The 27,792-nt window shown below is 42.0% G+C and overlaps 2 protein-coding genes across 3 annotated transcripts in view; one reads left to right on the forward strand and one right to left on the reverse strand.

Annotated features, from left to right (window-relative positions):
* The window catches only part of rgl3a (ral guanine nucleotide dissociation stimulator-like 3a), a 14,085-nt gene extending 56 nt beyond the window's left edge, over positions 1-14,029 (forward strand). The window contains exons 1-18 of one of the 2 annotated variants that reach the window (XM_088303203.1): positions 1-348; positions 1,458-1,719; positions 4,843-5,138; positions 6,390-6,419; positions 6,519-6,688; positions 6,933-7,051; positions 7,141-7,452; positions 7,542-7,645; positions 8,097-8,181; positions 9,056-9,118; positions 10,432-10,515; positions 10,605-10,637; positions 10,769-10,893; positions 10,987-11,082; positions 11,829-11,964; positions 12,106-12,369; positions 12,616-12,733; positions 13,079-14,029. The exon at positions 1-348 is cut by the window's left edge and continues 56 nt beyond it. In XM_088303203.1, the coding sequence (XP_088159329.1) occupies positions 1,519-1,719; positions 4,843-5,138; positions 6,390-6,419; positions 6,519-6,688; positions 6,933-7,051; positions 7,141-7,452; positions 7,542-7,645; positions 8,097-8,181; positions 9,056-9,118; positions 10,432-10,515; positions 10,605-10,637; positions 10,769-10,893; positions 10,987-11,082; positions 11,829-11,964; positions 12,106-12,369; positions 12,616-12,733; positions 13,079-13,233 (2,391 nt within the window). In that variant the 5' untranslated portion in view covers positions 1-348; positions 1,458-1,518 and the 3' untranslated portion in view covers positions 13,234-14,029. Of the gene's footprint in view, positions 349-1,457; positions 1,720-3,866; positions 4,022-4,842; positions 5,139-6,389; positions 6,420-6,518; positions 6,689-6,932; positions 7,052-7,140; positions 7,453-7,541; positions 7,646-8,096; positions 8,182-9,055; positions 9,119-10,431; positions 10,516-10,604; positions 10,638-10,768; positions 10,894-10,986; positions 11,083-11,828; positions 11,965-12,105; positions 12,370-12,615; positions 12,734-13,078 lie in introns of those variants that run through there. The other variant, XM_088303204.1, reaches the window with a different exon arrangement.
* A 3,415-nt stretch (positions 14,030-17,444) lies between these two features.
* On the reverse strand, positions 17,445-25,668 carry nfil3-5 (nuclear factor, interleukin 3 regulated, member 5). Its single transcript, XM_088302423.1, has 2 exons — positions 25,239-25,668; positions 17,445-21,002 (listed from the first exon to the last, which is right to left on the reverse strand). Exon 2 carries the CDS (start codon positions 20,570-20,572, stop codon positions 18,878-18,880), a length of 1,695 nt encoding a protein of 564 aa, XP_088158549.1. The 5' UTR covers positions 20,573-21,002; positions 25,239-25,668; the 3' UTR covers positions 17,445-18,877.
* Positions 25,669-27,792: the final 2,124 nt, after the last annotated feature.

Here is a 27,792-nt window from a genome sequence, read left to right on the forward strand (position 1 = left end):
TGACGCTTGACACACCGTCACATATTTTTTTTTGAAAAGCAGCTTCAGCGAACGATTTACGTGTTTTTTTTTACGAGTTTAAAAAGACGATATGCACGGGGAGCGTATTGTTAATTGTAATTCGATCATCGCCGAGCCGAAACTATGCGATATAAACAGGAACATAATGATGATGTAGGAGTGTTCGGCCAAAGAGGGAGGAGATCATTCCAACAGAGCATCATCCACCCACAGTCACGCGGAACGCCAGTCCACAGTCTCACACAACTCTACATGTGGCTCAACAAAGCTTCAGGAGAATTCATCTGCGCTGGATTGAAAGGACACGCAAAGTTTTTCCAAAGGAAGGTGAATATAATGCACTCTTATTTCCTTTTGTATGTAAAATGCCCTCATTCTTGTTTACTTGAAATCACGTGTAGGCTAGTATATATTTTTCCTACTAATTTATGCTTTATTCGTTTTAAATAAGTATATATCAAATAACTTCTAACATAAATTTTTTTTCGCATTTATTTAATGCTATAATAGAATATGTCAAATTTGATATTGTGTCGAGCGTCATGTAGTTTAAATCATTGTAATATAAGATGGTCGCTTTATTGTATTGTTCAAATATTTTTTTTCTAATCAATTTTGATTTCACATTTACATGATATGCTGTCATTGAGAAATCTAATCAGAATCATTATGTAATCGTTATTGTGAAAAACATGAAATCGCTTGCTGTGTGTCAAATATGGCTCAATATGAATTTTCTCATTATTTTAATAGCTCATAATTCTAATCACAGTTCTCAAAAGATTAGAACTAAATAAATTGGAAAGCGGTTTAAATAATGGATGGATGAATTAAGGCTTGCTCATGGTTGTGTGCTTTTATTTTCCGAAGTCTGGCAACTTCTGAAAATATTGGAGTTTTTCTGCAAGATAAGACATCACATTATCATGGCTTTACCTAAACTTTTTATTGCCCCCCCCCAAAAAAAAAGTTCTATCATAGATGGTTCTCACAACTTCAAGTGCAGTGATTCCCAACCATTGTGCTGCAGTGTGCCGTGTGTTGTAATCTGGTGTTCTGCCGGAAATTCTTATCCAATTGCACTTATTGAGCTGGAAAATATTATTCATTTTCAACTAATATACCTTTATTTTTATTATCATTACTCCACTGGCGTCACACACTTTTGTTTGGTTGTGTGCTGTGAGATTTTTGCAATATAAAATAAATGCCTTGGCTCAATAAAGGTTGGGAAATATTTTGGTATTGTTGCATTAAATTCTGATAAAACAGGATGATATACCTCACACAGTTCAAGAGAAGACAAATTCAAATTCAGCATTCAAGTAAGCACACAATTTGGTTGAATTGAACATGAAAGTTGCACTCGTCCAGAGGAGATTGTGCAAAATGGTGCCACACTATGCTCTCATTTTTTTTTTTCCTCTCCGACACAGATGAGGCAGCAAGTGTGGGTGAGCTCTACCGAAGTGAGTGGGCCCGTGTAGTGTGTGTGCCATGGTGTGGGAGATGAGGACTGTTCTTCCGGTGAGTGGAGGCAGCGATGGAGGGGAATCCTCCAGCCTCCGTACGAAGGTGGGCAGGATGAAGAAGCTACTGGCACTGAGGTTGAGTCACTCTGCGGACGCACATGCAGACACGGAGCCTGGGGTGTGGCTGAGGAGTTTCCAGCTGTTGGATTCTGATCAGCAGTGTGAGGTGAGCTCAGCCTGAACAGAACCAGACCATTCTCATTATCTTGCTGATTTTCTCTAACGATGCTCTAAGCCGTCTTAAATCCTTCCCGTCGGACTGACTAAGATCTCGATCATTGATGTACCACATGAAAGAGGAATGTGGATCCTCCGGGTACTCATACAGTTCGTCCACTTCTGCGCAACATTTCTTTTAACTTTCTGGGAAATACGTAACACATATATGATTTATTTCCAACTCAAGCAAGCCTTGTAAGCCGGCGGAATGTTCGAGGAAGCACCAATAACTTTGGGAAATTTCTCCTTGTTTGCTTGTCACCTCCTCACCATTCAAGTGACTAATCAGCAATAATTGCAGTCTTTTTTTGGTTCGGTCTGTGCTTTTGTTTGCAAAGAGTGCATGGGCGAGCGTGAAAGAATGGGGCTTGATTTATTGCTAATTCACGGCCGGAATCTCATTAGAGCAACAAAGGGCTCATTTTTCGACTCACTTGGTGGCCTGCCTGATTAAAATTTCGTCTTGTCTGCATGTTAGTGTTGTCATATGTGTGGCTGTGTGGTATTGTTTTCATTTAGTCGGATGCATTCAGGGTATGTTTACGCAGCAACGAGCTAGTCAAAAGGTGAATACTTTTCCTTCACATTCTTGACTAGGTTGTTAAAAATGATCCACGTTCCCACAAACCTACCGCTCTGATGTGCATCTCAAGCAACTAGCTGGTAATTCTGTGTTTTAAGGTCGTTGGATGTGCACCAATTGTGCTGCTTATTCGAAATCCCCTTTGAGTTGGAGCTTAATCAATAATTGTTGGAGTAATTGTTAGAAGCACATCTGCATTGTTGTTTTGGCTAACCTGCGTTGAATATTTTTAAACTTTGCCATATCATCACGCGGGCCGGGTCATACCCGACTGCTGGCCTAATCTGGCCCGCGGGCCGTATGTTTGATAGCACCTATTACCTACTAAAGGTGGCGCGCAGATGTCATTTAGCACACGGTTTCATCTCACTAAACGTGCATTCGAGTCGCTCTTCCAGTGCACTCAAATGTCATGTTGTCGAAGGCTGCGGTGGACAAATGTCACGAGTAGTAAGACATACCGATAGTCGTGATTGTTTTGTGGCAATGAAAACATGTAATGCAAAAACAATTCAATGCACGAATGGTATATCAAAGGAATGCTCAAACGGCTTTCCATAGTTGTTGTTTTTATTTGCTTCAAGACAATATTGATCAACAATCAATTCCTCACAATTGACACAATTCCTCTCTCGGTTATTGTCCCCATCTCAAAGTGGCACTATCCCTTCGTTTTCAGTTAAACAGACTTAGGGCATGTCCTTTCCTTTCCATCGTATGCTTTGCATTTGGATTCTTTCAAGTGACGGTGCTCAAGTTCCTTTTACGGATGGCTACAGACCTGTTTCGTGCGGTGGGTGCGTCCCCGCCACTCCTCTGACACCACAGGCAGGAACGCAAGCTACTTGCTACGAGAAAAGTGTCCAAACTGGATTCTTTAGAGGCAGCAGTGCGATAAATCTAGCGTTTTGATGTTGGCCTGGTACTAAAATGGGCAACCGTAATGATCACGAGGCTTCTTTCTAATTTGTTAAATGCGCTAATTATGGCAGAAATGAATTGTACGGGACTCTCCCTAATGTCACCACATAAAGGGCAATTCCAATTTGCAATGGTAAAAGGACGCAGCAGGTGACACACAAATAACATTTAACAGTTTTGTCTTGTTTCAGACCTGTATTGCTTTTCTTTCATTAAAAGCAAATACATTCTTTGCTTTTGTTTTTAATGCCAATAAACGGTGAGAGCTCATATCTGTGAGGCTTTACTGACAAAAAAAAAGTAAGGGGTTAGTTTCGTAAACAGTTAGCAAACAGTTTTTTTTAAATGTTATTGAAACTATGTTAGGAACATAAACAAAAATATTGTCACTGTCCTGTAAAAATACTTCAACAGCAAAATTGTATGTGTTTGTATTGCAGCCTTAATTTGAGATTCGTATATCGTCTCATGTTTACATTTTCCTTCCCGGTCAGTTATTGGTCCGCTGTGCTAGCCCCGCCCACACCTGGCACTTCCCGGTGCCGCCCCCTTCTCACTCTTGCCTCATTTATCTCTTGAATTTTGTCCTTCTCTCCTTGGGAACGTGCTACTGCTTAGAAGGAAAATGTACATTCGATGTATTTTAGAGTTTGGGACTTGTCGGAGCAATGCGCGTCCACTTCTTGACTAAATGTGTGCGCCCCACGCCAAAATGGGGACTGCGGGGAAATGGCAGTTGACTATGGTGAGTCAAGCAAAAATATTTTTTCACGTCTGTATATTTCACTTGCCAACGTGCGATAATCGTGAAGATTTTTTTTTTTTTACCTGTCTATGGTCGATCCACGTATTTTAAGGTTTCAATGCAGACGTCGTTTTTTGTCACTTTTAGATGAATTATATTGGCAGGTAATGAGAAGTTTAGCGTCCATTTCCCGACAACCCCGATATTACACTTATTATTGTGCTTATCAAAAACTTTTGTTATTGTTTGATAATCTAGGAGTTAGAATTTTTGAGTGGAAATAAACAGTCACTGCAGTGACAGCTTGTTGCTGCACGAATGAGGCCACTGGTCAATAGTGCAGTCATCGGACCAGGTCACAAGCTAAAATTACAATCATTTGTTGAGATGACACTCAATTCGGGTGTTGTAATGAATGAGTCAGTTTGTCATGAGATTTGTTATGTGTAGGTTTGTCACCATGTGAAATTGGAACTCACTGAAATAGTGCGTAGAAAGCATGTACGGGATTATATGGTTATTAAAATAGGTTTCTTTTTAAATATCTTAATTGTTATAATTTTTGGTCATTGATGAGATAGCCACACATCATCAGCCTGGGCGGTTCATTGTTTATTTTAATCTATTAATTCGTGGTTATTGCGAGTATTTGTTTGTTTTTTCAGGTTGGGGCATTTAATTTGATTTATTTATTTCTGGATGGGGGGGGAAACACGTTTTGAAAAATTTCGAAAAAACATTTTGCACACATTTGCCTATTTTCTGCAAAGTATATATTTATTTATTTGTTTGGTTGTTTATTTATTTGCGTTTACCAACAGGATCATGTCCAGGAATGGGGTGACGAAGAGGAGAACGGGGCTGTCTTTGGCATCACACTGCGCCGAGAGCCTGTCACGCCAAGACCAAACATGGACACGGTGGCGGACCGCATGACCTACAGTTATGTCCACTACCACACAGTGAAGCTACGCAGACTCAAAGCAGGCACCCTGGAGCACTTGATCGCCCACCTTCTGGATCCCGAACGTCAGGAGGCTGACTACGTCCATGTTTTCCTCTCCACTTACAGAGCCTTCATCTCAACCAATCATCTCATTGAGCTGCTTTTTCACAGGTGAGTGTCTCCCCTTTTCACCCTTCAGGCTTCTAAACTGCGACTGGGACACATATTCAGTCATTGTTACCATTTTACACAAAGGTCGTCCATTTGTGCAAATGTGCGACCAACACTATCAGTTTCCATATCAACTGTTGTGATGAATAATAACAACGCTCCCGGCAGTTTTTACATCATAATATACACTCACCAAACACTTCATAGATGCATTACAGTTGTGTTTTGTTCTTCTTTCATAACAATCACCAAAATTTTAAACAGTACTAATCCGGTGAACTGGCTTTGCCTCACCTGGTTGGACTACCTGGCAGGTGAGTCATACAGTATATCAAGGTTGAAAGAGGCTATTGGACACCCTTGCGACGTCACCCTAGCGACGCGTCACGAAACCTCTATTGAAATGCTTCATGTATCGGTGACGTATTCTCGAGTCAACAAAGATTTTACACTCATAATGTCACATTCACTTGAACTTCCTCACTGAGGCTCAGGGGACAAAAATAAACTGGCATGGCTCCAACGATTTTCATTATAATTTCCAGATAGTTTGAACTATAAAAAAAAGTTGATCCGTCAGTTTTGCTCTTTTTTTTCTACGTTGCTATTGGTTGGGTGCCACGTTCTAGTACGTGTGTGAATGCAATGTTATTTGTCAAACAGTCGCCCTCATACGTGTGCTGCTGGTGGCAACAGGCTTGTCGTCAGTCCGAGGACCCTCTTGGAACATAAATGTCCTCCTTTGTCTCACAGGATGTTGTTAAATGGGACACAACCTGCATTACATCCAAGTTTCGTATGAATCTTTTTCTTTTTTTTTTTAAATGGAAGCTAATTTGGATTCTTGAAGAGATTTCAAATTCCGAGGGGATTAAGTAAGGACAACAGGAAGCGACCCCACTATTGATAGATTATGATGACAGAAACTTTTGGCTCGCTTCGGAAATGTCCTGTGATATTCTTTTTCCCTCTGACTGGATGCAGAGTAATGCAGAGGGCGCCATATCCAAACAATCCTAAAGAATCAACATTGGAATAATTCATTTTGAACATCACAATAAGTTGCAAAGTCACTCTAGTGGATTTTAAGCACAACTTCCTTCCTAAGTTGTGACTGAAGTTCTACCCTTTCTGGTTTCTTCTATTGTGAATGTTGACGATTTAAAACTGTCGTGAGATGATGACAAAATGACTAAAATATCTTTCTATCCAAATTAAGTGATGGTAAATGTTTCCCTTGTTTTCTCACAGAGATGACTCCAACACCATGTGCTTGCAAAGGTGAGTGCATTAACTTGGTTAGTCATTAGTCATGTTTAAAAAAAAAAAGAAAAAAAAAAAAAAGGCAAATTGAATTAATTTTCCTCAATTCCTCCTCAGTGCTTTGCTCCCAGTCATCAAGCTATGGTTGGCGGAGTACAGCGGAGACTTCCATGAGCCCCCTCATTACCAGTCTCTCCGACTCTTATGTGCCAACTTGCGCCGGCGCCTTTGCTTTAGACGCTTGGCTCAGACCGCAGAGAATCTGCTCAAGTCGCTCCAGGAACAAGGTAGAGGAAATTTCTAGTTTTGTAATTGGCTACTGCGTCTTCACTCACAACCACAGCAATCAACACACAAACTCCTTGGGGGATGTCATAGTCATTTGTTTTGATTGTCACTGGCAAAGAGGTCTTCAATTAATTGATTGTTAGTCGTACTGTGCTGTATCATTAAGAGGGCACGTTTGAATGATGGAAAATGTGGCCTGTTGAATGTCTTTTTCTGTCATTCGCACTTACGCGTGTTTGACAGATCGCAGCCAATTTGCTCCAGCGGATGACAGACTGCTGCTCTGCAAAGAGGACAACAGAGACATCTTTATGAACTTCCCTGTCACCGATGTAGCGGAACAGCTCACCAGATTGGATATGGTGGGTTTTTGCACTGCTTATTGTACTGTATCGACAGAGATGATGCGTGTTTAAAATGTCAGTGTTTGTTATGAATGTTTCTTTTCCAGCAACTCTTTGTCCAAGTATTACCGTTCCACTGTTTGGGCTGCGTGTGGTCACAACGCGACAAGAAGGAGAACCGCAATCTAGCACCCAGCGTCCGCGCCACCATTTCCCAGTTCAATGCAGTCACCAACCTCGTCATCACCTCGCTGCTTTGCCCTTCCTCGCCGAGCCCCGCCACTTCGTCTCCCATCTCATCACCCGGCTCCTCTTTGGGCTTCCTCTACCATTTGAGTGGCCCAGGCCTTCCTCACTCCTCTCACACCAGTCCTTCCTGCAGAGCGCGTATCCTTGAGTGGTGGATCAATGTGGCCCAGGTTAGTGAAGCATGCTCGGATGGCATAAATGACCTTGTCAGAGAGACAGAGCTGTGCTGCAGACATTTTCTCATACTGGCTTCTTGCAGGCGTGTCGGCAGCTGAAGAATTTTTCTTCCTTGCGGGCCATCCTGTCCGCTCTGCAGTCCAATGCTGTGTATCGCCTCAAGAAGACCTGGGTGGCAGTCAGCAAGTAAACAACTTTCACAATAGTTCAACTACAATTTAGAAAAATACTAATCAATACATTTACATAGGTTGAACGTGTTAAATGGGATTTTCTAAGCAATCTAGATCAGGGCCATATTCAACTTGGTTTGAGGCTACAGATTCCAACAGTGCATACAAAAAAAAACAAATTAGATTTATCTTTTCTGTAAATTATTTTTTTGTTTAATTGATAATCCCACAAAAATTATACCCTGATAAGAATCTGATTAACAAATACAATTGTAGTAGTAACCACACAAATGAGAAAAAAATATAAATTAAAAAAACAAATAAAAACTAAATATATATATATTTATATATATATATAAATATATAAATATAAATTAAATTACAGGAGGTGCATTGTTCTTTTCCAGAGAAATTCTTTACAGTGCAGGAAAGCAGTCGACAAAGTCTTTGTGTCCTGTTTTCAGGGAATACATGGCTACCTTCAAGCATCTGTGTGAGACATTTCCAGATGAGAACTGTGTGCTGGCCAACCAAGAGATCCTGACAGAGGCAAGTAACATTGTGGACTTGAATTTTACTACCAACAACGGAATCTGTGTTTATTTTTTTTCCCTTTTTTTTTTGTGTTAAACGAGTGTCATGTGTGGAAAATTTGCTTTAACGTTGTTGGATATGTGCCACAATTTTCTTTTTTTTTAATTATTATTATCCATGCAGAATATCCAAAAAGGAGACTTCAAATGTAACTTTTCTCATGTGGTTAGTGGTGTGCGTTCCTTTGCAAAATGTTACACATGCATTCATTATGCAACTAATCGGTTGTGTGCATTTTTATTGTGCACACAATGCGTTTGACATCTGATCCTCTTCCACAATGCTTTTATTTTACATCATTTGTTGACTATCCAGGCTCCGATTTCAGCCTTTCCTCAGCCTCTATTATTCTCAATGCCGGGGTATGTGAGTGAGAACTAGACTAGAGTATTTAGTGAGGATGCCTTTATCAGCAGCCCATAGAAATATCAAGACTGACAACAGTGAATGTCAGTTCCTTTCATGCCTCTCCTTTAGACACTCAGCAACAACCCTGTCAGCAGGTGCTCAAGCAGGAGAAGAACAGTTACGCAATATGCGGGCTGTGTTTTCATCTACCACAGTCGTCCCCAATCTTTTTTCCACCGCGGACCGGATCATACATGTACAGAAGGGGGACAACCTTGTTTCTCGCTCAGCCTCGAACTATAAATACACCAGAAATACTGCAAGTTTTTTTCTCTCTCATCTTTGTGGCCCGCCGCAGCCCGGGACCAAAGTGGTACCGGTGCTTGGGGACCACTGATCTGTCGCAACCTGCATTTTGTCAGATGGACTTCCCGAGTAATGTTATGGTGTTCAATCAAAGCCCACTTGTGAATTCTTACAGGGTGGGAATCAACTAGAGGTCAACGCCAGCTCCAGGTCGCCCTTGCTCTGTCCCAAAATGATGGTAAGTAAGGCTATGTCTGTCAAATCAATTATGGATTTATATTCCTACAATCAAACCACATCAATCGGTGCTCAACAAGTTGATCTTCCATTAAAAAGCATTGAATGGGTTTTGCGGAAAGCAAGGCCTTAAATAATACCAAAAAGCATTAATTGTGATGTTCAGAAGCGATGAAAAATGTATTGAAATTGATGAAAAAAACGTTGCAATGCAGTGCAATGCCCGAGTTAGGTTGCCACAAGTCTCACACGGGTCTGCATGGCCACCCTTTGACAGCCAAGAGGCGAGTGTGTGCCGCTCTTGTCACTTGGGGTGACTCAACTTCAGTTGCTCTTTTGACGTGAACCATGTTTTATTTGGCAACTCGAGAAGATATCTCTTCTGATAGCCTCTGTTTTATTTCGGGCTCAGCTTCCAGAAAACTGCATCACTTATCACAATGTACATCTGTAAAACTGAAGAAAAGACTGAACAAGGCATACAATGTTGTGCCAATTTGTGGGGCCTGGTGAATCGTAATTTACCATGAACAAAGTGGGCTGGAGTCCATTTATTCATTTTCCCATCCTCCCCAATTTGCTCTTGTCACCGACATCCAACATTAAACGTTACTGACACCTAGTGGCAGAAAAATGTACTCATCACAAATCTCTGACTCAATGTTTCCTACTGCTTTTCACTGCATTGTATCTTTTTTACCTCAACATTCTGAATTACTATGAAATTACTCTATCAATGAACTAAAAGCTTCAGCCACATTTTTGTTAGGTAAACAAATTTGTTGACTTGCGTGAAATGCGAAAATAAATACATTATTGTACATTTCAAATGGATGTAAAATGAGATTAATTGGAAATTAATCATGAGTTAACTCTGAAATCCAACGATTCTGATTAAAAATTTTTAATTAACTGACAGTCATTCCAGTATTTCAGTTCAAAAATGTAACTCACATTTTATAGATAATTACGACACACAGACAGTGAATATTTTTTTTCTTTTAATTTATATGATATTAGCGTACAGCTAATGAAGACTCAAAAATGTCGCGCGGAAACCTTGCATCTCCAAAACCATCCCCTTTTCAGAAAACCAAAATCCTCATCCAAGTGTTAGACCCCACGGGGATTACTCGTAGTTTGGACATTTTTGTGACGCCAATCCTGAAGCTTTTCTGACATATCTTGTGTGCTGGAAGTATGTACCACCTGTCATTTTATTGGACTTTGTGTAAATGTTCATAACGTCACATCCCTCTGCAATGATTTCCTTCTCTTCTGAGCAACTACAAATTGTCTTGTTGTCTTTCGAAGCCTAAAGATGGAATTGTACCTTACCTGGGCTCCTACCTGACTGTCCTCACTATGTTGGACACGGCTCTCCCTGACTCTGTGGATGTGAGTAGAAATCACACACGCAACATCACCTGTTTGCACGTCACGCCACTGCAATATTTAAAACACTTACTCTTCTCTCCTGTCCGAAGGGTGGACTGATCAACTTTGAGAAGCGTAGGCGGGTAGGTTTTGCCTTCTTGTGGTGATTTACTTTAACTTTATTTTATTTATTTATTTTTTTTGTCAGCTGGCTCCTGAGTTCATTATTTTCTCAAATTGATTGTGTTGCCTTTCTCTCTAATTTCTGCTCCAGGAGTTTGAGATTCTCTCTCAGATTCGTCAACTGCAGGCGTCCTGTTCCCACTACCAGCTTCCAGTGAACCCTCGAATAACCAACTGGCTGCAGGCGCACACGCTCCTCCTCACTGATCAGGAGAGGTGAGAACACTTTGCCATGCAGTCAATATGATGCAAAGACAAGAAAGTGACCAAGTCATGCTTATTAATCATCTTTTTTCTTCTGGCCTGAAGCTATGAACTGTCTCGGGAGCTGGAACCTCCCGTTGACCCGTGTCCCGCTTCTCCCAATTTACGTGGCGGTCGATTACTCGCTAAGAAGCTTCACTCGTAAGGATGGTGCTTATCTTCGAATTATGTGCTGCAGCCTTCTCATCTGTCTGTAACGTTATGTACTATCTGAACATTAACACTGCACTTACAATAATAGAAGAAAATACCGGCAAACAATAAACTGTTTTCTAATGAGGATTCAATTAAAATGTATTGCACAGTAAAAGTTAAAGGAAAAATTAAACCTAAATATTTGTTTGAAATCAAACTGTTTTAAAAGTTTAAGTGCCAGTGTATTTTACTTTAAAATTAATTACAAATGAACTGTACTTTACAAAGTTGTTTGTACTGGATTGAAAAGGGTATTTTGTGAGCTGTGATTGGCTGGTGACCAGTTCAGGTTCTACCTCACCTCTCGCCCAAAGTCAACTTGGATAGATTCCAACACACTCTAGTGAGAATACGCAGAATGGATGGATGGCTTTAGCAACTGTAAAAACATGCTCATGATGAATTTAAATGAAGTCAGTGATGATTGTTTTTTGGCCACCAGGGGGAGCCGTTTTTCCAGATTTTGAGAATCACTGGCATAGATAGACAAGATGTCTCTAGCCACTTAAGACAGGTAGCATTCATAGGATACCATAAATGCTAACTTGATATCTCAGTGCCAATCAGAACGGAGCTTTATTGCCTCTATAAAAGTTGAATTTGTGATTTTGCATTTGGTCATGATGTTATAGTTGACAATTTATATCTATCACTTTTTTTTTTAATAAAGAAAGCAAATCTTTTGTGCGCAGATCACGAGCAACCAGTGACGGTTCCTTGGGGAAGACTCACGTTGACCAGATGAGTGTGTCGTCTTCGAGCTCCAGCGGTTCCGACATGGACGACCTCGGTGTCCCTTATTCGTCCCCATTCAGACTTAAACTCAAGGTAAGAGTGCTTGACATTATACCTGTGTGTGCATTTGAAATGGTGGAATTTATTTTCCTTTTTTCAGGCCACCAAGAATTGCGGAGGATTGGGTGTCATTTATTTTCAAAATACTTAAATGTATTTATTTTCCTTCCGCAGTCGCTCTCCAGCTCAATGCACAACATCACCGAAGACTACGCCTCCATGTCCTCTTCCTCCTCTCCCATCCTCTCCAGCTCCTCCCATTCCGACCTGAGCTGCTCCTCTTTGGCGCTGAGACCAGACTCAGACTCATCCTCATCCTCGTCCAGCGTCTCTTCCCAATCGGTGCTACCTGTCTACAACAAACAGCTTGCCGACTCGTGTATCATAAGAGTCAGCATGGAGTGTATCAACAACGGCAACGTCTACAAAAGCATTTTGGTGAGGGAGAGCACACATATCCATACTGGGCCACAGCTTGCCTTTTTGTTTTAAGAGCCATTTTCTTCGTTATTTTTTTTAGACATTGTAGAACACAAGCTTTTTTTTAATGAGTGAACAGCTTGCACATAAAATTTCTAATGGCATAAGCAGCAACATCAGGAATTTAATCAGAATTGTACAATAAAGTGACGACCTAAACTGTAGTCCAATGTGTTGTTTCTGACAAAAAACTCTGTCCCTCAGCTGACCAGTCAGGATCACACACCTCAGGTCATTCAGAGGGCTCTGGACAAGCACAACCTAGAGGACACGTTCAACTGTCAGGACTTTAGCCTCTGCCAGATGCTCAACAATGGAAATGGTATGACTTAATATAATATGAAAAGTTGATAATCATTTCAGATCGGGTACCGTGGTACCTTTATGTGCTGGTTATAGATTAGAATTTTTATTTTATTTTTGGGAAGTTTTAATTTGTTTTTTCAAAATGGTTCATTTGAGTTTTTATTAGTTTTAGTATTAGTTTGATTTTTTTTTTTTTATTATTAATTCAGTGTATTTCTTGTGTGCACTGTTAAAAAAAACATAAACGTAAGTATCGTGTCGTAAAAACTCAACAAAAATATGATTTTAAAACCAACCGTCCACAAATGAAATCTTGAGACTGTGTTAGGTGAAGGTCAACATCAAATCACTTGCGTTTCAGAGCTCCACGTCCCTGACAACGCCAACGTGTATTACGCCATGTGCACCACCTCCAATTATGACTTTGTCCTGCGCCAACGCTGGCGCAGCCATGGGAGACATCCAGGCTCCTCCTCCAGCCCCGGGGCGCCACCCCGTGTCCGCCACACCAAGTGACAATCTGCCAAGGAGAGCCCAAACACTCAGTAGCTTTGTTTGACTCGACCTCTGAGCTTTGCTCAGGTGTCTTCTGTCAGTGCCTTGGCCGTAATCAAACGTCAGACCTGCTTCTCTACAGCAAGCTCCAGCCTCTTGTAAGGCGCTTTTGGAGATTTTGCACAAGTAGAAGATGTTATGTCAATGGGACACAGCAAATGGGAGCGCGAGTGGAAGTCGTGCAAGTGCGTTAGACAACTGCTGACATCTGCCATTAGTATTTGTCATCTTGGTTCAAAGTTTTCCTAGAACTTAAAATCAACTCAAATGTTAAAATGACATCAGTATTCCGCTTTGCAGCAATGTTTTTTTTTTTAATTTATATGTGACCCTTCGTTTTTAGACACGAGCCGACTGTTGTGCAATATGAAGGATGAAAGCGAAAGCATGCCATTGCCAAGTGAAGGTGAAGACGTGATTTTGCAGTCTTGCTCTTATGGGGGGGGGGGGGGGGGTTATGGATGAAAGGACATGCCAGTGATGTGAAATCCTTTCTTTTAAAACTTTTCGCTGTGATTGCTGACCTTGTTTACAATGAGTTTCGAAACACTGATGACTAGAGTTTTGTGCAGGATTTTGCATCACTGCTTAAAGTGTGAATGTTTTTTTTTTCTTCTGTAGTTATCATCTGACTGTTTGCACACTACTATTTAAGTTCGTATCAAATTATATTGATATTTAATTTCATTTTGACATTTTCTCGAGCTCTTAGTCATTTGAAATACTGTCTAATAAAGTCATTTTATTATTTATTGTACAGATTAGTGTATTGACTATTTTGATAAAAAAAGAAGGCTTATAGATTTATGCCAAGTGAAAACAATAATTTACTCTCCAGAATTGGGGAGGGGGGGGAGATGGGGGGGGGGGAGAGAGAGGGAGAGAGAGAGAGAGGGAGAGAGAGAGAGAGAGAGAGAGAGGGAGAGAGGGAGAGAGAGAGAGAGAGAGAGAGAATATATTTTTATTTCTTTTTTTCCACAATAAACTCTCATTAGGTTGTTGATGTTGTTGTGGCTGGTGAGTGTCGACCAAATCCTTCGAACCAGAGTGAAGTCACATGTCAGGAGTAGGAGTTGCCTATAGTTATACGTGAGTTACGTGTGAGGACTTTACCCATGTGACAAAACGACTAAGAAGAGATTAGTGGTGAGGCCACTGTGTCAAGCTGCATGAATGTCATGTGTTTGTAACTGTTCTGCACGTTGTGTGTGTGCGTCAGTGGTTGCGCAGTATCGGGGCAGTGCGGTAACTGTAGACAGATGGGAGAAATGGCTGAGACTAATCTAAATGGGTTAATCCACTTATTGGCTGCAGGATACCTTACTCAACTTGTGTGTGTTGTTTGTCAATTCAGGCTGTGTTTGGTGTGTAAAGGATAAGGACAGTGGACAGGACAGGACAGGACCTGGTCTGACCAGCTGTGGCATCTGCCCTGTTTGGGAGTTACACTAATTGAGTAATTAATTAGCTAAAAATACACCGAGCCTGTTCATTTAGCTGCATAAAAAATATTTCTTTCATTTAAATTTAATTTCTATAGGTAAATGTTGAATATCGCAATAATATGGACATAGTAGCTCACATGGGCAATCAGAACCCGACGGGTTATCTGTTATTAGTCAAAAGTTGTGCCTTCCTTTGATCCAATGGTTTTTTTTGTTGTTGTCCAAGCACATGCACACACTCACACACACACACACACACAACATCCACTAACGCGCTATACAACTTGTGTTTGGAAATGCTTTACTACTGCGTAAAATTAGATACGAGATGATGCATTGCGTGCCAAAATGTCTTTATCCAGACTTTTCCACTTGTATAATCTCACGTGGATGAGCAGGTCACTTCCTGTAGCACAAGGCCACAAGATATGGTAATGGGGCCTGGGGGATGGTTTCCTATTGCATAACATGAGGCTGATTCATCTCTCTCTCTCTCTCTCTCTCTCTCTCTCTCTCTCTCTCTCTCTCTCTCTCTCTCTCTCTCTCTCTCTCTCTCTCTCTCTCTCTCTCTCTCTCAGCATGCACGAAGTGGCCTACTTTAATTTCAGAGGTGCACAACTCCTTTACAGCCTATTTTTGTCATGCATTGATAGAGGTCAGTCTATGTCCGTTTACGTGAGTGTTTGCGTGCATGTGTGTGCGCGCACGTCAGTGAGATCACGAGTCCTCTAATCATTTTTCTACACACTTCCATAGTGGTGTGCGCACACACCGACACACTGACCTAATTTTACAGCAGCAGCAGCAGAACAGATTGGGTCAGGACTGGCAACATAACTCGCTTCTGAAACACAGCCAACCGACCACAAAGGACTTATTTGACGGTCACATGAATTGCTTTTGGTTCCAATCCTATGTTTAAAAGTTAAAAAAGGTTTAGATGAGGGGAGGGAAATAATCAATTTTATTTGATAATTGGGATGATCAACTCAGTTCTTATTACAGAACTTGTCGTTATTCAACCACTTACTGCAGCAAATTCGGTACGTTAGAGTTGTCAATTTGATCCAATACAAATATCAATATATAATCTATATCAAGACTTGACAAAGACAGTGGTGGTCATTTTTGATTACCACTGTCGGCGATTAACAAGGATTTGAATGTGGATATATTTTACAATTCCATAGCACTAGTCTGAATAGGAGTTTTTTTTTTTTTTGTAAATGCAGACACTGAACTGGGTAAAAAGCCAAATAAAAAGCAAATATTTCATTAGAACAGCTGCCATCATGATGTCGTTGCACTAAATAAGCACAGACTCGTGCCACGGTTCCTATTTAAGACTTACGTGGGATGTCATTGCTCGTTCCCTCATTAGGGAATGAAATGTTCCCAGCAGTGTGATGGCATTGCGAATCTGCTCGACATAGATAAGGACATCCATCTTAAATAACACTCAAGGGCGCGCGCGCGCGCGCGCGTGCACGCGCACACTCACGTACGCTCCTCATTTACATTCTCACCCCAACACTGCTTCTCCTTGTGCTGCTGACCTACATACTGCAGCATCCGAGTTACATAACCAGCCTCGGCTGTTGATCACTGCGGGCGAAGCAGCGCAAACACGCTCCGGCTCTAAACGATCCACCCCCTCCCCAACCCGCCCCCCCCTTTCTCCACTCTTTCATACACGCTTGCAACCGCTTCATTTTTCTATGTAACTACCCCTCTGTCGGTTTATTGCTCAACAGGGGTTAATGTGAGTGTGGAATTAATTATTAATTAATGTTCACAAAGTTGAAATATATCTATGGGTCAGTGCTAGTTCAAATACTTGTACGGAACAGTTAGGCGACATTCCGTTCCCAAAAAGTATGCCACAAAAATCCAGCATGTCCGGGGCTTTGTTCCGCTGTAACCTGCTCTCTCAAGCAGCAACAACAGGGCTCGCTTCTGAATAGTTTGGCCGAATGTGCACTTTAGAGGCAAATGATGTAAGCACCCACTCTCCCCTCCATCCTTCCCTATCCTTCTCAATGACCTACTTTTACTCCCATGCCCCCCCCACCCCCTGCACAATGCACAGCACCATGGTGGGCTGGAAAAGGGAGTGAGAGTGCAAACAAGCATGGAGATGATGACGTGTGAGGTAATTCACTGCTGTTTTTCTGGAGTCACCTTGTTGTGTAAGGTCGTGTTGTTATGTAAAAGTTGTTCCGGAGCTGTTCTTATGCAACATCTATTGCTGTGCATGAGAATGACAAACTGTGTGTAACTTAACTGCCCTTCAAAAAATGAATTCAAGACCAGAGGCAAGGATGTTTGTTCGGTATTGCAACACCTCTGCCAGTCTTTGCCTCACATTCCTGGCTCGAAGATGACCCGTGTCAGTGACACCTCGGCCGCATGGCAACAGCTATGATCCATTAAAGCCAAATAAGCATTGCAAGATCTTCACAACACTTGTGTAACTGCTTGTTGCTCAGCTACAACAGGCCGTGTGACAATAAATTCATAGTGTTGAGCAATACCGGGACAGTTTACGATCGATAAAAACTACTCAATCCTTCTCATTCCCCAGATTCTGTAGAGTCCTAATAATATATGTGTTTTTTTTTAACTTAAAAACATCTTACTTTGAGTTCAAATTGAAATTCAAATATGCCTCTAAATGTAAATTGAAAATGCCATCCCAGTCAACTTGAAAAAATTTGACATGACAAATGACGTTTGAACAGCCTTTTATTCTTCCTCATTTTCAACCTTTACAATCAAAATAAAGCACAGTTTTTTTTTCTTTTCAACCATTGCACATATCCATGTGAAGTAGAGCCAAACATTTTCACTTATGGACAAGCTTTTCTTTCTTTTTTTTTGGGGGGGGGGTCTGATTCCCGCAAAAGGTTTAGGCGAACAATACAGGTTATACAGTAACACAGAGTACAAATCATTTGCATGGGGAGCATGAGCAAATTACACAGCACAACCAGGAAGAGCAGAGAGCAAAAATGACACAACAGGAGGACAATAAAATTACATGTAATAGACAAAATATGAACCCAATATAATAGAAAATAACAATATTAATAAAAATAGTGACCGCAGTATACAAGTGATCGAGACAACTTTACATTTATACATAGTGGCCAGAGGCAGGCACCTGGAAGGGAAAACTGTACGGAAAAGATTTGATTTCCATTTAGCGCGGCTGCTTCAGCTCGGCGCAACAAGTCGTCGGCCAATGTGACAAGAAGAGACGGCACAATAAAAGAGGCACCTTATGAGAAAAACAGAGCAGCTTTGCTGGTTTGAGATGGGAGAGTCATCTTTTTATTAAAGGTGAATCAGTTCTGTTGTGCAGCCAGCAAGGCTCGCCTTGTGCTTGTCAGCATCGTACGACTGCATAACCTTGACCGATATGACAATTGGACTCAAATGTTTGGGGATATTTTTGTTGTGGTAGCGATCAAATCACCCAAAAGTAAAATTTCAAAGTTGATCCATATAGCTAATGGTGTGGTCTTTTTTTTAATTACTTTTGAGGCATTTGCTTTGTAAATTGAAGAATTAACTCATTTACTGCCATTGACGACTAAAGACGTCAAAGATCCATTTTTTTTATTTTTTTTTTACTTGGCTGGTAGTAAATGACAGTTCAAGACTTGCATCCGACAGATTCGATTTTTTTAGTTTTTGCCACATTTTCTTTTTAAAATATATACCTCATATATGCAAATGTATGTCACAACATTTTACAATCTAAGTGCTTGAAGTGAAAAGGACGTGTGTACAGGCAAAGTACTGACTGTTCTTCAAAGAGGACCAATATACAGTTTACTGTACCAACAAAAAGGTGACATTAAAGAAAAACAAATATTCTTTGGTCAAAGAAATGTCCTTATAATGCCACAATAAATGTGTACGCTGGCCAGAGGTATCCCAGACTGAAACTATTTCATTCTGTTCCCTCCCTCCGTGAATGATGTGTTCTTTAAACTGGAGGGACATTGGGAGGTAGGAGAGAATAAAGGGAAAACAGGTGACAGTGAAAGTGGATGGAAATCATTTCCTAGCTAGGCCTCATTTTTGTTGCCGGGACGAATGGAGCTTATAGTCGCAGAAACTAGAGCGCCTCCCAACTGTCCTTAAATGCGCTTCTAACGACTGAACTCCTCAGTGTACTCCACGTCGTTCTCTGCCTCTCTGCTGACCTGGCTGCTGTTCGAGTTGCTAGGCAGTGCCAGGTAAGGGTGCTGGGGCAGCGTGGGGGATGGGGACATGGAGACGCCCACGCAGCCCTCCATCTGTGCTTTTGTGGCCCCGGCGGACATTGCTCGGTTCTTGAGGCGCAGCTTGTGCGGCAGGGCAGTCGCTTTGACCTCAGCTTGGCACTCTCCGTGTGGCCTGACGGTTGCGGAAGCTTTCTGGTGGTAGTTGCTGATGTCTGAGGACGATGAGGAGGGGGATTCGTCATCTGTCGAAGCATCCTTGTCAGAGCTCCGGGGGTCCCCGTCGCTGGATGATGTATCTTTTGCGGAGGAATTCTCTTGGTAGAAGCCATCGGCTCGAGGGCCTCCCTCATAGGTGAGAACTGGCGGCTCTTCGTCCATTGTGTTGAGGTAGCCGTTGTGCTGCGAGAATGCCGACATGCCCTCCTCGGTGCTGTGGATCAGATTGGGAGCAAAGGGGTTCCGGCTCTCAGCTTGCTCAAGGCCGTTCTCCTGAGCCTGGCAGGCGTACGGCCCGAGATGGCTCTCGTGCTGCTGCCGGTTGTCGTAACGTGCCTGCAGCTCCTCGGAGTACTCGTACTGCTCGCAGTCCATCGTCTTTGTCCTCTCCAGCTTCTCGGCGACCTCTGCGATGCTCACTGAACATTCAGAGAACTTTGAGTTTGAGGAGTTGTGGGCGTGCTGCGTCCTGATTTGCTGCTCATCTGGCCTCTCCATGGGGTAACACCCGCTACTAGAGCGATATAGGATGACACTCCTTTGTGAAGAAGTGGCTTGGGCAGTGGAAGCCTCCATGTGGCCCTGCTGCTGGTACTCGGATTCAGCCAACTGCGTACTCTGCTGGTGAGGAGACATCAAAGCCGGATGGATGCCACGGTAAGCACGGCTTGGTAATCCATTGGCGAGACCACCGGAGAGTCCAGCGCTTTCCAATCTTGCCATCTCCATGTTGGGAGGCTCCTTCTTTATATTGTAGCCCATCGGCTCGGGGCTGTCCCTTGAGGAGCCATCGGACAAGTCCGACACAGATCCCCTGGGTGAATACTTGGCGAGCGCCGAGTGGCGCTCGCCGCGGCTGGGCTGTTCCGCTTCAGAAGAGTCTGAGTTCAGCATCACTTGGGATGCACTGGAGTAGCCGCTACTTGAGAGGTAGGCGTTATTGGGAGTGCCACTGGTGCTGCTCCCATTGCTACTTGTGTTACCAGAAGCCGCGCTGCTGGCGATCTGCTGGCTTTTCTCCATGTAGGACGCTGTGCTGATGAGTCCAAAGCGCAACTTGAGCTGAAGTAGTTCCGTTTTTAGACGAACATTCTCCTCATTCAGGGCCATGACCCGGTTCTCGAGAACCATGTCATTGAGGCGCCGTTTTTCCCTTGAGCGCTTTGCTGCTTCGTTGTTCTTCCTCCGTTTTTCCCAGTATGAATCGTCTTTTTTCTCATCCGAGATGAACTCTCGCTTGCGGCGGGATGCCACCGTAGTCTTGGAACCTTTCGCCTGGCGGCTGGCTCGTGGTGCCCCGCTCTCGGGGATAGGGGATGGGAGATCGCTATAGGTCGTAAAACTGTCCACCTCCATGGCATTTTTATTGCTGGTGGAGGAGATGTGGAGATTTAAGTTTTCCATTTTTTCCAAGTGGGGGCCAGAGAGGAACTCTAGCAAGTGTGTAGGGGGTTAATGCACAAGTATAACACAAAGATTTTGTTATGCAATTGTTTTCCTCAATCCAAAAAATTCAAGTGTCCAAATTAGCCAGGAAGATAAAAAAGAGATGGAACTCCATGAACACCTTGGACATTGAACTTATTTTGGAAAACAAAAAAATAGAAGGTCAATGAAGAATTGAGCTTGTATTTCAAGTTGTTTGCTTCTCCTGGCACACTGCAAGTCTCTGGAGTCTCTCAGTGAGTGAACAAGAGTTTACTGATGTCTTCCCAAATGTTCAGAACAGCTGTGGAGCCTGTCAGGCCACAGCGCTTCTCATCACCGTGTCGTAGAGAAGATGTAGGTCAGGCCGTCTACTTCGGGGCTCCCTGAGGATCCAGCTTTAATGCCGCTGTTATGTGGTGAGAGAAAGAGAAGATTGGGGGGGGGGGTAGAGGAGTAGAAAATAGTTAGACTGGCAATAATAGTCTCTGCAGTCGACATATAGTCAATATTTCAGTCAACGCTGAGGTTGACTTGCACAGCCTCTCAGAGCAGTCAGTATATCACTGCGGTGTATAAAAGCTAATTGGAACGTTTTCTTTTTGGTGAACGGTGTTTACAAGAGAGCTGGCAGCATAGAAAGGAAGAACACACTTCACAAAACTTGATGTGATTTTTGATTTTAACACAATACTGCCTGTAATGTAAGTAAGTGTCAACTATGTATCATTTTATGACCTGTTAGTCAGACCACAAATCAGAGCGGCTATTGTATTATTTACCGACTGACACAGAACCGTAAGCAGCTGAATTTCCTTGTTCTGGTTCGACATGGTTGCTCAAACGACCCAACACGTCTCGCTTGGTTGGGATGGGAAATAATTTCATATTGAATATCATGATGGACACCTAATCAATATAGATAGAAATTGCACTCAATATAATATTGATTAAAACAAAAAATCTGCAATCAAACCGAACTTCTATAGGCAGACTTTGTGCTACAATTACAAGTACCAAAGAGGAAATTTGGAGCACAAAAGCATATTTTGAATGGTATTTTTCTCCTGATAGTTTTGTTTTAATAAATTTTCATCTTTAATTTTTCTAAATTTTGTCATGAATAAGTTTGTTTTAAATAGGTAAAAAAAAATTACTAATTAGACAGACTGATATGATATGCTATAAATACATTGTGCACATTGAAGATGTTTATTTACTCTTTTAAATTAACCAGTTAATTTGACTTTGTCATATGTGTTGACCTCTTACAGTTAATTACATTTTATTAGAATTATTTAAATTCAGTCATATATATATATATATATATATATATATATATATATATATATATATATATATATATATAATTTTATTGTGATTCATTTTTCAACCATATCGTGTCGCCCAACTCTACATTAAACGAAACGTGAATGCAGCTAAAACAAAGCCGACTGCAGTTATGTTATCTGATATGCAAAAATGAGAGCCCAATAGTCTGCAAAAAACTTTTCCCAGATTGACAATTCAAACAATGGTCTCAGCTGCTAATTATGACATAATAAACTCATCACCTTTGGTATGTTTATAATTGAGGTTTACATTTCGCCTAAGGAAATGTCGGCAGTATACGGGCCATTATAAATTTGTGCCCGACGTCTGTGAGCATCTGGTTACAGCATCACTCTACTTAAGTCGGAACACAATGAACGTGTTACATCACATAATAGTGTGGGAAAAATAGGCACGGTAACCTTGAAACAGCTTTTGGAATGATCCAAATACCGCAACACTTGTTTATTCACACCTGTTTTCTTTATAACTGGGGGCTAAAGAGAAAGAAGCCTTGCTACTAAACCAGTTTGACTGCCTTTTTTTTTTTTTATCAGTCTTTCACTACCCCGCCCCTGTTTTTTTTTCTCCTTAAATGAACTTGAGTATTGCAACACACAAGAGAGAGATTTGTTCACAGCAGATGTGGAAAAATTGAAGGGTCAACCCCTCCTCCCTACTATGAAATTATTTTCATAAAGACCGCAGAGGGAGGGAAAGGGAACAAAGGCGGGTGGGAAGGAAGCTTGCATACGTCTGCGCTGTCCCACTGACCTAGAAACAACGGTAAGCGGTAAACACTCCTCCCGTCTTTGACAGTACGCCATAAAATAGGTCAGTAGGACTGAAAGCGAGGGAGGGTGAGAGAAGGAAAGAGTATTAGAGTGCACTCTATAAATAGAAGAAGAAAGAGGGGTAGAGAGGGGTGGATGACAGGAGGAATTCAGGAGGTTCAGCAGGACGATATAAAGAGATCAGTCAAATGTATCAATGGGATAATATCCCGATTATTTATCGATTTGAAAGTAAGATCAATCCTCGTACGCGCTACAAAGAGACACCGAAGGAGCACGGAACAATGAGCATCGGAGGCAGATGAAAAATTAGAGCTGTAGACGGCATTGACGTCAGAGCACACACCCATCTCCGCAGCCAAACTCAGGCATAACAGCCTCTCTCTGGACTGCAAGGGGAGGGGCTGCTGTGCTTTTATCCCTTCTTGGGTACGTGCTCTGAATCGGTCTTGTGTAATGTGGACATGACGGCACTTAGTTGACTGGCTTTACATTCCTTGCTACTTCCCCCTCGGTGCAAATTTTAAATGGAACCCGTGGAGCTGTCTTTCGTAACTATTCTAAAGTCAGCCCGGGTACAGACCGGACATATTCTGTCTTTTCAGTTCCGGGCTCATTAAACTCTCAAGCTGTTTCCAGGAACTTTCTACTTGGAGAGGAATGCTTCACCTCTGACCCCCAATAGGGCGAGTGTGAGTCAACAGTGAGGTATCCCTGCTCCCCTCCTCCAACTTTTCAAGAGATCCAACCCCACACGTGGAGCGTCCATTTTGCCCCACTGCTTTGTGTCTATGGATTCAAAAGGAGGAGATTGGATCGAGAGACTGCCACCATAACTTGAGAACTAAAAGCACTCCCGCGTGGACCCATTTGTGGGTTGGTTGCAAATCATAAACGATTGGCAAATGTACCATTTAACAAATCAAATTTAAATGAAAGTTGCGTCCTCTTTATATTAGCATCCTCTATGCCACTGGTGGGTGCTAAACAGTATTTGATCAGATTCAATGTCCACAGTTAAACGGTTGTAAACCCATAAATGCTCATAACACATCATAAAAACAAGTGTTTGAGAATCTCATCTTGTGTTTTTCTCAGCTTTAGTACGGACTTAATATAAACTGGATTGGCCATGATGGGGGGAAAAAAAAAACTTTTAAAGCCGTGCCCCCCCCCCACCCCCACAGAAAGGTTATTAAAAGTTACTTACAGTTGTGTTAATCAAACATTACTCATAGTACAAATGAGCAAGCCCTGCAGGAATGTGTTCTTTTTTATTCCTTAGGGCAACAGTCTGAGAGGTCAAAGCCAAAGTGTGAGTAGCCTTGTATGCCGTGCGTACCGTCACCCAAATACAGGTCTGACCTACATTCAAAAGCAGACTGGGAAAAAGCAACCCAGACGCTCTGAAAACAGACCAGCTGGCAGCAGGCGGTCTGAAAGGTCTCACCAGAACCCTGCCTGCCAGACAGGCCTTTTTTCCATGCGTTGCATCACATCCTGAATGTTCACTTGTTCCTTTCTTATTTCATTCCTTTCTGATTTCAGTCCAGTCATGACAATGCCATGTTTGGGCACCTTTGGGGGTCCGAGCATGTTTTAATTCACATTTACGAAAATGACTCACATTTGTATGTATTACATATGAACACGTTGGTGCCGCCTTTTTTAACGCCTGCTCTCATTACCACGTCACGAATAATAGGCGGGGTGTAAACGAGAATCAATTACGGGACCTTTTGTCCCAAGAGAGACCTTTGCAGCTCCCTGCTGCGTGTTGGTTATGTCATCCCTTCCGACTCCTTAGCAACACTCCGCGCCTTACTTAACAAGCATTTTGAATCAAAACAAGTCATTTTTGGGGGGGGGAGGGGGCTTCATTTCATTGAGATGTGTTTTGACGCCGAAACACGTTTCTCTCTTAATACACTATCTAGCTTGCACAAACACGCTCATGTAAATGTATGCCCAATGGCGTGATCGTAGTCAAATTATCGCCATTATGCTAGCTAAACATGTGCGGGCATCAAGTGTGTATTAATAGTATTATCTGAATTTTTTTTTATTTAGCAGCATTATTAGCCGCACAACAGCAAGCAAGCTGCTGCCTCGATCGACTCGCTGGAAAACACCACCGGGAGGAAATTACCTCACCTTGACATTGAACACACAATGTGGGACACGCGTTTCCAGTCTATTTTTGGTGCGGCTCATAACGCAGGAAAAAAACGGGGCACATATACACAAAACTAGCGCGACAAAAGAATCCAATGTGTGATTTTTGTCCAACGGAACGTCTCGAAGTGACGGGCGGGTTGCCGGCTGCGTCGCCATGTGAACAATAACCGGCCATAACCGGCGTGTGCTTTTCGCTAAAAATACTCAAGTCAATAAACGCATGCAAATAGTAACATTTAAAATTGGGAAATATTGGACAAATCTTTATACATAGAAGGTAAGAACAGGAAAATAATGCTAATAATAATAAAACGAGAGAGGGTCGTGCCGTCAAAACATACCTTTGAATGGTGGAGGAGGGGAACACAACCTTCAGGCTTCCCCGACACAAAAGCTGTCTCGCTCCCGTTTCCTCCTTTTCTGTAGACAAAACCTATCCAGAAAACAAAGTTGTTCCCTCTTTGGTGTGGGTTCTTGTTCGGATCCCCGGTATCTGCCTCCTTGCTCGAGTCTCCCCGTGTTGTGCGCTAGCGGACACTTTGCTCCACTTTGTTGCAGCAGCCTTTCTAGAAATATGTGTTAGTAGGTCACTGGTTGCGTAACAGCTCCTCGGCTGCCTCGTCACGTTTGTGTCCTCTGTGTTTCCACGCGAGAGTATGCGTGTTACATACACGGCACCCGCCACCACCCACCGCGTGTTTCTGTCTCTCCTTCAGCCGTGGAGCACATCCATCTTCCAGCGTGGAGTCTCTTTACAACACGGACGGGAACGCGAGCACACGCGCCATGTGAGCCACTACGTGTGGCCTGCGGCGGGGGGGGGTAACACTATTAGCACGGACTGTGTGTTTTATACACTCCGAATGGAATTCATCAAATAGCAGTCACTACATGATGTATTATGTAAGAATATGTTTATAGATATCCGTTGCGCCCCCCCACCCACAGCCCCCAAAAACATGTTTATAACGTTTTTAATAAATAATACTCTATTGTAACATATGAATGATGACTATAAAACACGATAAAAAGACAACTACTACTAAATGACTACTTTTTAAAAGTGTAATTACGACAAACGTGACACATACAAACACACTTGAGTTGATGTGGACCTTGAAAGGGCGCGGTCTAGTAAATTACGTCAGAAGATGGAAACAGTTGGGTCCATTTGCTACATTTCTGTCAGACATAAATCGTATTGATTTATTTTTGTACTGTACGTCTTATCAATAATAATACAAAAATGTTGCATTCCAGAAAAAAGGTTCAGCCCGAGAAAAAATATTTAGCCAGACTTCATAGTTGGTTCTATGAGACGTCACTCGACAATGGAGACCCCCCATTGAAAAACAGATCATAAATGGCAAAAATAATTTCCAAGGTTATAAACATGTAATTATATATCTTTGTTTATTACAACATTCGTTTAATTATTCAACATAACTTCACGTAACACAATGTGATTTGTTCTGACGGCGTGCGTGAAGATATCCATCTTCAAGGTTGACTGGGACGATCCAAGTGGGATGTATCCGACTTCCCATTTTTCTGGAACGTATCAAAAGAACTGAACAAGAAGTAGATGTGTGCCTACACCCCGGCTAAGCTAGTGGTGGCAAAGTGCAAGTGCAAATCGTGTTTGTGGACAGCACAAAAAAACAAAGTAAGGATCCTTGCATGTATCGCTGGCATCGGGACAAAACCTTCTACCTCCAAAATAGTCTCTTTTCGACCCTAAAATTGGCACGTTTGTTCAGCTATTAACATTACATCCTCAAAGAGAGTAAGCCGTTCTCAACACTTTAGATTGGTAAATACTTTGTAATAAATAAATAAATAAATAATAAAATAAAAGAACTTACATGTGCAAAAAGACGAACAGTATAGATTTTAGGAACAAATTTTTTTTGGGCCAAATTGTGACTATCGGTCCGACGCCAGCGATGTGATCGTTAGCTTAGGCCTCTTTGGCGCAGAAATAGATAGGTGACTTGAGCTAGGACATTGTGTCACCGTGACATTTTTCCTGTCTCTGCATCTATTTGCACGCATATGTAGTCGAAGTGAGGAACGTCGAGTCACACGTTGTCATATGGGCTAGTCTGCGCTTTTTTAGAATGTTCTATATTAATAGCACATGCTTTGATGATGACAAAAGGTAAATTTGGTGAAGTCAGAAATGAGCAAGTTGTGATAGTCCTTTGATGGGAACATTGTCCTGCGATTGGCTGGCAAACAGTTCAGGATGTACCCAACTCTTGGCCAACGACAGCTCGGATAGAATCGATCATGCCCACAACCCGAGTGAGGATCCACCTGGGTTGCCCATTATGTGAGTAACTGGTCCATTGCCAAGGGAGTGTCGGTCGACCACATGGCTTTAACGAATTCATCATAGTTTTAGACTATTGACATATGCTTGTCAACAGCAGTGAATGAGTTAAAAAAAAAAAAAAGACGGCCTGTCATCGTAGACATCATCAGACATCAGCCTATCGTCATCATTCATTAGGAAATTGTCCACTTCATTGATGTACAGAACAGTCAGTCATACATACACCTGTCGAATGCATCACAAGTACTAAGAACGTCCGTGAGAACGTTCGTCCTAGGAAGACGAGCGCCTTTGATTTGGAACGGCTGTGTACTTGTCTGTGCCGAACTGTGAATATGCAGGGGTTGACTGTAGTTTTGTTGTAATATCACCAGTCGCCACTAGATGGTAGACCTATCTTAGTTTCACTAACACTAGGTCTTATACTGCCCATAAATGCAACATGAGTAGGACTATTTTTTTTTTTGCAGCTTTGGAATGATATACAGGACAAACATAGTACCTCAATAATGTATTTTCTTTTTAATTAAAACGATTTCTTGCAAATAATGTTGGTT

This window comes from Idiotropiscis lumnitzeri, chromosome 8, assembly GCF_059441095.1.
Source record: "Idiotropiscis lumnitzeri isolate Australia: NSW breed Sydney's pygmy pipehorse chromosome 8, RoL_Ilum_1.0, whole genome shotgun sequence".
Lineage (NCBI taxonomy): Eukaryota > Metazoa > Chordata > Actinopteri > Syngnathiformes > Syngnathidae > Idiotropiscis > Idiotropiscis lumnitzeri.